General features: G+C 42.1%; 1 protein-coding gene and 2 long non-coding RNA genes across 21 annotated transcripts in view; 2 read left to right on the top strand and 1 right to left on the bottom strand.

The window, feature by feature from the left end:
* Positions 1-2,408, top strand: part of LOC127929019 (uncharacterized) — a 2,497-nt gene extending 89 nt beyond the window's left edge. Inside the window, exons 1-5 of one of the 6 annotated variants that reach the window (XR_008133221.1) lie at positions 1-30; positions 211-428; positions 462-537; positions 571-684; positions 795-2,408. The exon at positions 1-30 is cut by the window's left edge and continues 89 nt beyond it. This is a non-coding gene — a long non-coding RNA (uncharacterized LOC127929019). Of the gene's footprint in view, positions 31-210; positions 685-794 lie in introns of all 6 variants that reach the window. The other 5 variants (XR_008133218.1, XR_008133220.1, XR_008133216.1 and 2 more) reach the window with 5 other exon arrangements.
* The window catches only part of scoca (short coiled-coil protein a), a 13,436-nt gene extending 9,219 nt beyond the window's left edge, over positions 1-4,217 (top strand). For all 4 annotated transcript variants that reach the window (XM_052516648.1, XM_052516647.1, XM_052516651.1 and 1 more), the window contains exon 4: positions 2,419-4,217. In XM_052516648.1, coding sequence (XP_052372608.1) covers positions 2,419-2,561 — 143 coding nt within the window. In that variant the 3' untranslated portion in view covers positions 2,562-4,217. The remainder of the gene's footprint in view (positions 1-2,418) is intronic.
* A 2,766-nt stretch (positions 4,218-6,983) lies between these two features.
* LOC127929015 (uncharacterized) lies at positions 6,984-10,003 on the bottom strand. Of its 11 annotated transcripts, XR_008133206.1 has the most exons (5): positions 9,321-9,441; positions 9,250-9,285; positions 8,993-9,074; positions 8,135-8,776; positions 6,984-8,103 (listed from the first exon to the last, which is right to left on the bottom strand). It is a non-coding gene; the product is annotated as an uncharacterized LOC127929015 (long non-coding RNA). The 11 variants fall into 11 exon arrangements; XR_008133201.1 differs by lacking the exons at positions 8,993-9,074; positions 9,250-9,285 and adding an exon at positions 8,895-8,931 and having other exon boundaries at positions 8,135-8,787; positions 9,321-9,456; XR_008133204.1 differs by lacking the exon at positions 9,250-9,285.
* Positions 10,004-10,197: the final 194 nt, after the last annotated feature.

Raw genomic sequence — 10,197 nt, 5'->3', positions numbered from 1 at the left:
ATGTCTCTCCTCTCTGTTACACAGTGGAAGGTGTGTTCATGTCTCTCCTCTGTTACACAGTGGAAGGTGTGTTCATGTCTCTCCTCTGTTACACAGTGGAAGGTGTGTTCATGTCTCTCCTCTGTTACACAGTGGAAGGTGTGTTCATGTCTCTCCTCTGTTACACAGTGGAAGGTGTGTTCATGTCTCTCCTCTGTTACACAGTGGAAGGTGTGTTCATGTCTCTCCTCTCTGTTACACAGTGGAAGGTGTGTTCATGTCTCTCCTCTCTGTTACACAGTGGAAGGTGTATTCATGTCTCTCTGTTACACAGTGGAAGGTGTGTTCATGTCTCTCCTCTCTGTTACACAGTGGAAGGTGTGTTCATGTCTCTCCTCTCTGTTACACAGTGGAAGGTGTGTTCATGTCTCTCTGTTACACAGTGGAAGGTGTATTCATGTCTCTCTGTTACACAGTGGAAGGTGTGTTCATGTCTCTCCTCTCTGTTACACAGTGGAAGGTGTGTTCATGTCTCTCCTCTCTGTTACACAGTGGAAGGTGTGTTCATGTCTCTCTGTTACACAGTGGAAGGTGTGTTCATGTCTCTCCTCTCTGTTACACAGTGGAAGGTGTGTTCATGTCTCTCCTCTCTGTTACACAGTGGAAGGTGTGTTCATGTCTCTCCTCTCTGTTACACAGTGGAAGGTGTGTTCATGTCTCCTCTGTGTTACACAGTGGAAGGTGTGTTCATGTCTCCTCTCTGTTACACAGTGGAAGGTGTGTTCATGTCTCTCCTCTCTGTTACACAGTGAAAGGTGTGTTCATGTCTCTCCTCTCTGTTACACAGTGGAAGGTGTGTTCATGTCTCTCCTCTCTGTATTTGGCATTGATGTGGAATAAGCTAAAACAGTCTAGTCTGGCAGGGAGGAGTATTTGGCATTGATGTGGAATAAGCTAAAACGGTCTAGTCTGGCAGGGAGGAGTATTTGGCATTGATGTGGAATAAGCTAGAACAGTCTAGTCTGGTAGGGAGGAGTATTTGGCATTGATGTGGAATAAGCTAAAACAGTCTTGTCTGGCAGGGAGGAGCATTTGTCATTGATGTGGAATAAGCTAAAACAGTCTAGTCTGGCAGGGAGGAGTATTTGGCATTGATGTGGAATAAGCTAAAACAGTCTAGTCTGGCAGGGAGGAGTATTTGGCATTGATGTGGAATAAGCTAAAACAGTCTAGTCTGGCAGGGAGGAGTATTTGGCATTGATGTGGAATAAGCTAAAACAGTCTAGTCTGGCAGGGAGGAGTATTTGGCATTGATGTGGAATAAGCTAAAACAGTCTAGTCTGGCAGGGAGGAGTATTTGGCATTGATGTGGAATAAGCTAAAACAGTCTAGTCTGGCAGGGAGGAGTATTTGGCATTGATGTGGAATAAGCTAAAACATTCAGTCTTGTCTGGCAGGGAGGAGTATTTGGCATTGATGTGGATGGAATAAGCTAAAACATTCGGTCTAGTCTGGCAGGGAGGAGTATTTGGCATTGATGTGGAATAAGCTAAAACAGTATTCTGGCAGGGAGTATTTGGCATTGATGTGGAATAAGCTAACAGTCTAGTCTGGCAGGGAGGAGTATTTGGCATTGATGTGGAATAAGCTATCAGGAGGTTTCTGTATTGGCGTTTCATCCATCATTACTTAGGCGGGGTGGCCTCCCTGTCAACCTCTGTTGCACCCAGCCTTAAAAACGATTATCTAGGGGAAACACTGGTCTGTCTTGTTCTAAGTCCCGTACCTCTGTTGCACCCAGCCTTAAAAACGATTATCTAGGGGAAACACTGGTCTGTCTTGTTCTAAGTCCCGTACCTCTGTTGCACCCAGCCTTAAAAACGATTATCTAGGGGAAACACTGGTCTGTCTTGTTCTAAGTCCCGTACCTCTGTTGCACCCAGCCTTAAAAACGATTATCTAGGGGAAACACTGGTCTGTCTTGTTCTAAGTCCCGTACCTCTGTTGCACCCAGCCTTAAAAACGATTATCTAGGGGAAACACTGGTCTGTCTTGTTCTAAGTCCCGTACCTCTGTTGCACCCAGCCTTAAAAACGATTATCTAGGGGAAACACTGGTCTGTCTTGTTCTAAGTCCCGTACCTCTGTTGCACCCAGCCTTAAAAACGATTATCTAGGGGAAACACTGGTCTGTCTTGTTCTAAGTCCCGTACCTCTGTTGCACCCAGCCTTAAAAACGATTATCTAGGGGAAACACTGGTCTGTCTTGTTCTAAGTCCCGTACCTCTGTTGCACCCAGCCTTAAAAACGATTATCTAGGGGAAACACTGGTCTGTCTTGTTCTAAGTCCCGTACCTCTGTTGCACCCAGCCTTAAAAACGATTATCTAGGGGAAACACTGGTCTGTCTTGTTCTAAGTCCCGTACCTCTGTTGTTCCAGACCTGTCAGCACGTGTGGATGCGGTCAAAGAGGAGAACCTGAAGTTGAAGTCGGAGAACCAGGTTCTAGGCCAGTACATCGAGAACCTCATGTCGGCCTCCAGCGTGTTCCAAACCACCGACAACAAGAGCAAACGGAAGTAACCCACGGCGACCAAGGGGAGTTGAGACCACCTACAATAGCCTGGTAGCAGGTCTGTTTGTGCCGACACAAACCGTAGGCATGATGGCACAGACAGACTGGCACTCAGGCTACCTGCAACATCTCCTCCCCAAATGACAGCAGAGGAGGTAGAAGATGTTTGTGACCACAGTTCTAGGGACAGATATGGGCGTGTTCCAAATGGCAGATTATTTCCTAAGTAGTGCACTATGTAGTGTACAGAATGCCATACGCTCTGGTTAAAAGTAGTGTACTATGTAGTGTACAGAATGCCATAAGCTCTGGTTAAAAGTAGTGTACTATGTAGGGAATAGGATGCCATAAGCTCTGGTTAAAAGTAGTGTACTATGTAGTGTACAGAATGCCATAAGCTCTGGGTAAAAGTAGTGTACTATGTAGGGAATAGAATGCCATAAACTCTGGTTAGACGTAGACTAGTCTGATCCTAGATCTGTGGTTAGGGGCAACTTCTAATTCCAGACCCCAAAATCCTCCCTCCACTCCAACTACACCCCTAAGAGTCCAGTTTACATTCTTGTTTGACGTCTTTTTACCCTCCTCCTAACATAAACCCCCCCCACATGATTTAACTGGTTTTATAATTCATCTAATAACACTGTTTTGTGTTGTCATGTCAACGGCATCTCTAAGGAGTTATGACATCAGACCTTTTTTATTTTGATGACTGGTTGGAAGGAAACTGGACATGTTGGATATGAATATGGCCAAACTCCTGGCCCCAAAATATGAATCAAACATATTGAATGACATGTCAATGTAATACAATAATATAATAACGCATCCCGTCGACGGTTCTCTCATCTGATTGGTCAAAAGGTTACTAAGTGTCTGTTTTTTAATGTTGATCAACACAAACATTATGAAATATGATTCTGTATGACATATTTTTTTGTAAGCAAAGTACTACTAAGATACTCCGATGTGTGTTGTCGTCCCTGGTATGCTACTCATTCCACCAGGAATGGGATTCCTAATTCATATCGTCACCATGGAGTGCTGTGTGGAGTCAGTAGGTGAAGGACAAAGCACAGTGAACGTGTATTCTGCTGTACGTAACAAACGATGCCCTCTTGAATGCAACCCTGGACTAGGGTCAAGTTACACTACAGGGTGAGACGGCCTCCTTTACCTATGATGGTGGAGCGAGGGAGGAGACGGGGGGAGGAAAGCAGGATAGAGTGAGGGAGGACAGAAGAGAGCTCTGCTTTTTACAGTTAAGAACCTTGAGTGATATTGATTAGAACACTCAGGCTGTAGAACACTCCGGAAGGTTCCGTCAGTGCATTAACACAGAGCTGCTGATAGTAATGGACTGTGGAAGCATGACTGTGCTGTCCTAGGCTGGTTATAGTAATGGACTATGGAAGCATGACTGTGCTGTCCTAGGCTGGTTATAGTAATGGACTATGGAAGCATGACTGTGCTGTCCTAGGCTGGTTATAGTAATGGACTATGGAAGCATGACTGTGCTGTCCTAGGCTGGTTATAGTAATGGACTGTGGAAGCATGACTGTGCTGTCCTAGGCTGGTTATAGTAATGGACTGTGGAAGCATGACTGTGCTGTCCTAGGCTGGTTATAGTAATGGACTATGGAAGCATGACTGTGCTGTCCTAGGCTGGTTATAGACTAATGGTGCTGTCCTACTATGGACTATGGAAGCATGACTGTGCTGTCCTAGGCTGGTTATAGTAATGGACTATGGAAGCATGACTGTGCTGTCCTAGGCTGGTTATAGTAATGGACTATGGAAGCATGACTGTGCTGTCCTAGGCTGGTTATAGTAATGGACTATGGAAGCATGACTGTGCTGTCCTAGGCTGGTTATAGGACTAAGCATGACTGGACTGGTTATGGGACTATGGAAGCATGACTGTGCTGTCCTAGGCTGGTTATAGTAATGGACTATGGAAGCATGACTGTGCTGTCCTAGGCTGGTTATAGTAATGGACTATGGAAGCATGACTGTGCTGTCCTAGGCTGGTTATAGTAATGGACTGTGGAAGCATGCTGTCTGGCTGCTGTCTGTGGAAGCATACTGTGCTGGCTGGTTATAGTAATGGACTGTGGAAGCATGACTGTGCTGTCCTAGGCTGGTTATAGTAATGGACTGTGGAAGCATGACTGTGCTGTCCTAGGCTGGTTATAGTAATGGACTGTGGAAGCATGACTGTGCTGTCCTAGGCTGGTTATAGTAATGGACTGTGGAAGCATGACTGTGCTGTCCTAGGCTGGTTATAGTAATGGACTATGGAAGCATGACTGTGCTGTCCTAGGCTGGTTATAGTAATGGACTATGGAAGCATGACTGTGCTGTCCTAGGCTGGTTATAGTAGAGAGAAATAAGGTACAGGTTCCAGCACGAGATTCTATGAGAGCCTTTATCAGGGATGTGATCAGGACAACATGAACAGTTGGGGTTTTGGCTAGGAGATGGCTAGGTCCGTTTCAATTCTATTTCAATAGAGGACAAAATGGTCAGAAATGCCTAATTAAAATCAGGAAGAATCACAACACTCAATTGTACGGAGATCGGCGTTTTGAGCAAGAGGTTCTACCAGAGAACCGTTCTATTGGTTCTAGGTGCTAAAGGAAAAGATTGGGGAATATTGAGATGATTCCACTGCACTTCAATGCATCACGTTATTTATTTTTATTTCAATATAAAATGGTATTTTTTATTTTGTATTATGTTAAAAATGTTATATTGTATGTTCCACTGACTCTTGTTAGTCCCAAATGGCACCATATTCCCTATATAGTGCACTACTTTGGGCCTATAGGGCCCTGGTCAAAAGTAGTCTACTATCTAGGGAACAGAGTGCCAGTTTGGGACATTAAACTGAGTTTTTCCTTCAGGCATGTTGATAATACACACATCCTATGGAACTAACTGCCTGCTGTGTAGAAGTTTAGAGATTCTATGACTATGTTGCCTTTTAACACTTTTGTTTTAATAAAAAAATAAATACTTATGATGCTTTTGTACGAGTCGGGAGTGTAACTCTGTATCCATATGGAAATAAGCAAAGGAGTGAAGGAGGCAAGGAGACAAGGATAGAATGAAAGGAGACAAGGCCTCTTGACAAGTGAGATGCGTCCTTAGTGAGAGATGAGTTTATATAGGTTCTCTGGACGACAGAGAAGTCTAGTGGTTAGAGCGTTGGACTTACAACCGAATCAAATCCCCGAGCTGACAAACGTAAAAATCTGTCGTTCTGCCCCTGAACAAGGCAGTTAACCCACTGTTCCTAGGCCATCATTGAAAATAAGAATGTGTTCTTTAACTGATATGTCTATTTAAATAAAGGTTAAGTGCAACCCAGGCAAGCCAAGAACGCTCTGTTCCCAACCCAGAGGGTGATGCTCCCCAGAGGCCACACTTCAGACAACTCCTTGGGTGGAGCAGCCGAGTACAACACTAGTCATAGTTAATCATACAATGACTCAGCACAATGACAAGTTAGCCTGAGAGCCAGTCTGTTTGACAATGAGAGCCATTCCCTCCTTGACAATGACTCAGCACTTCTCATAGACCCCAAACCAAACAGCACAATGACAAGTTAGCCTGAGAGCCAGTCTGTTTGACAGGGTGGTCCTTCTGTAGCTCAGTTGGTAGAGCATGGCGCTTGAACGCCAGGGTAGTGGGTTCGATTCCATGGGACCACCCATAACCAGAATGTATGCACACATGACTAAGTTAGCTTTGGATAAAAGCGTCTGCTAAATTGCATATATTATTATATTATATTAAACCAACTCCTTGACAATGACTCAGCACTTCTCATAGACCCCAAACCAAACAGCACAATGACAAGTTAGCCTGAGAGCCAGTCTGTTTGACAGTGTTAATTAAACCAACTCCTTGACAATGACAGATGGGTTTGGCAACACCACAAACAGATCTGGGACCAGGCTTTACAACAAGTACGACTAACTAGTAAGACTTTTATTGTATTAAATATTTAATTTTCCAAGAGCAATGTACAATTTGCAACTTATTGAAAACAGGGAAATATGCCTGGTTGTCGTACAAGAACAGAGAACATTTTTACTAGAAAACTCTGGAGAAAACAGAACAAACAAACAGCAGAGATCTGCACATCTCTTTCCATACAAGACGGAACTGTTTATAATTCATTCCGGAACCGGAGTTTGGATATTATAATTCATTCCGGAACCGGAGTTTGGATATTATAATTCATTCTGGAACCGGAGTTTGGATATTATAATTCATTCTGGAACCGGAGTTTGGATATTATAATTCATTCTGGAACCGGAGTTTGGATATTATAATTCATTCTGGAACCGGAGTTTGGATATTATAATTCATTCTGGAACCGGAGTTTGGATATTATAATTCATTCTGGAACCGGAGTTTGGAACCGGAGTTTGGATATTATAATTCATTCCGGAACCGGAGTTTGGATATTATAATTCATTCCGGAACCGGAGTTTGGATATTATAATTCATTCTGGAACCGGAGTTTGGATATTATAATTCATTCTGGAACCGGAGTTTGGATATTCCGGAATACCCCGGGTGGAGAACAGAGGGTTTTACCGCCGACTTTGGGGAAAACAAGTTGTTTGTTCTGACGTAGGCTCACAATAAGCAAAACAGTGGTAAAACTAACTATACATTATTAATACACATATTTTTTTAAACATCCAAAACATTTCCATTCACTCAAAAGAGAAAAAACTGCTGTGTAATATTTTCTTCTGTTTTAAATTTAGCCGTAAAATGAACAAGAGGGAGAAGTTTCAAATAAATAGATACATTTTTATCAGTGCCGATATTCAATCCTCAAGTTTTAAATCCATATAATTTAGTTAAAAAAACTAAATAACACATAAAGAACTGACATATATTATGAACTTCCTTTTATAAGTTAATGAATGAAAAACACATCAATCTAAAGTAGATGTGTAAGGCGCCTTCTTCTCTGAAAATATCCTTCTGGCTCTGTAGTCAAACTTTAAGACTGGTCCCAGATCTGTATATCTACATCCCAAATGGCACCCTATTCCCTAATAGTGCACAGCTTCTGACCAGAAACCTATTCCCTATATAGTATACTACTTTAGACCAGAAACCTATTCCCTATATAGTATACTACTTTAGACCAGAAACCTATTCCCTATATAGTATACTACTTTAGACCAGAAACCTATTCCCTATATAGTATACTACTTTAGACCAGAGCCCTATTATAGTATACTACTTTAGACCAGAGCCCTATTCCCTATTATAGTATACTACTTTAGACCAGAACCATATTCCCTATATAGTATACTACTTTAGACCAGAGCCCTATTCCCTATATAGTATACTACTTTAGACCAGAACCCTGTTCCCTATATAGTATACTACTTTAGACCAGAACCATATTCCCTATTATAGTATACTACTTTAGACCAGAACCATATTCCCTATATAGTATACTACTTTAGACCAGAAACCTATTCCCTATATAGTATACTACTTTAGACCAGAGCCCTATTATAGTATACTACTTTAGACCAGAAACCTATTCCCTATATAGTATACTACTTTAGACCAGAGCCCTATTATAGTATACTACTTTAGACCAGAGCCCTATTCCCTATTATAGTATACTACTTTAGACCAGAACCATATTCCCTATATAGTATACTACTTTAGACCAGAGCCCTATTCCCTATATAGTATACTACTTTAGACCAGAACCCTGTTCCCTATATAGTATACTACTTTAGACCAGAACCATATTCCCTATATAGTATACTACTTTAGACCAGAACCATATTCCCTATATAGTATACTACTTTAGACCAGAGCCCTATTCCCTATATAGTGCACTACTTTAGACCAGAACCCTATTCCCTATATAGTATACTACTTTAGACCAGAACCCTATTCCCTATATAGTATACTACTTCTGACCAGGGCCCATTAGGGTAGCTCAATATAAATGGGAACGGGGTGCCATTTGGGATGCCCGGTTTGTATTTTAGAGCCAAATCTTGTCCCAATAATAGTCAGAGGAATTGAACTCCAACGACAAGCAGATCTGAGACCAGGAAGATCTGATCAGAAACATGGCACCTTCAGTCACACAGCAGCAATACAGTAGCATGGCTATAGAGGTCTTCTCTCTCTCTGAACAGCCTATTCCCTATGTAGTACACTACTTTTTAACACCTTATCCCCCCATGTAGTACACTACTTTTTAACTCCTTATCCCCCCCCATGTAGTGCACTACTTTTTAACACCTTATTCCCCCATGTAGTGCACTACTTTTTAACACCTTATTCCCCCCCATGTAGTGCACTACTTTTTAACTCCTTATTCCCCCCATGTAGTGCACTACTTTTTAACACCTTATTCCCCCATGTAGTGCACTACTTTTTAACTCCTTATTCCCCCCATGTAGTGCACTACTTTTTAACTCCTTATTCCCCCCATGTAGTGCACTACTTTTTAACTCCTTACCCCCCATGTAGTGCACTACTTTTTAACTCCTTATTCCCCCCATGTAGTGCACTACTTTTTAACTCCTTATTCCCCCATGTAGTGCACTACTTTTTAACACCTTATTCCCCCATGTAGTGCACTACTTTTTAACTCCTTATTCCCCCATGTAGTGCACTACTTTTTAACACCTTATTCCCCCCATGTAGTGCACTACTTTTTAACTCCTTATCCCCCCATGTAGTGCACTACTTTTTAACACCTTATTCCCCCCATGTAGTACACTACTTTTTAACTCCTTATTCCCCCCATGTAGTGCACTACTTTTTAACTCCTTATTCCCCCCCATGTAGTGCACTACTTTTTAACACCTTATTCCCCCATGTAATGCACTACTTTTTAACTCCTTATTCCCCCCCCATGTAGTGCACTACTTTTTAACTCCTTATTCCCCCCATGTAGTGCACTACTTTTTAACTCCTTATTCCCCCATGTAGTGCACTACTTTTTAACTCCTTATTCCCCCCATGTAGTGCACTACTTTTTAACTCCTTATTCCCCCATGTAGTGCACTACTTTTTAACTCCTTATTCCCCCATGTAGTGCACTACTTTTTAACTCCTTATTCCCCCCATGTAGTACACTACTTTTTAACTCCTTATTCCCCCCATGTAGTACACTACTTTTTAACTCCTTATTCCCCCATGTAGTGCACTACTTTTTAACTCCTTATTCCCCCATGTAGTACACTACTTTTTAACTCCTTATTCCCCCCATGTAGTACACTACTTTTTAACACCTTATTCCCCCCATGTAGTGCACTACTTTTAACTCCTTATTCCCCCCATGTAGTGCACTACTTTTTAACTCCTTATTCCCCCATGTAGTGCACTACTTTTTAACTCCTTATTCCCCCCATGTAGTGCACTACTTTTTAACTCCTTATTCCCCCATGTAGTGCACTACTTTTTAACACCTTATTCCCCCATGTAGTGCACTACTTTTTAACTCCTTATTCCCCCATGTAGTGCACTACTTTTTAACTCCTTATTCCCCCCCATGTAGTACACTACTTTTTAACACCTTATCCCCCCCATGTAGTACACTACTTTTTAACTCCTTATTCCCCCCCATGTAGT

This window comes from Oncorhynchus keta, unplaced genomic scaffold (assembly GCF_023373465.1).
Source record: "Oncorhynchus keta strain PuntledgeMale-10-30-2019 unplaced genomic scaffold, Oket_V2 Un_scaffold_5279_pilon_pilon, whole genome shotgun sequence".
NCBI classification, from domain to species: Eukaryota; Metazoa; Chordata; class Actinopteri; order Salmoniformes; family Salmonidae; genus Oncorhynchus; species Oncorhynchus keta.
Note: the sequence above shows the minus strand (reverse complement) of the source record. Positions and strands in the feature narration are given on the sequence as shown.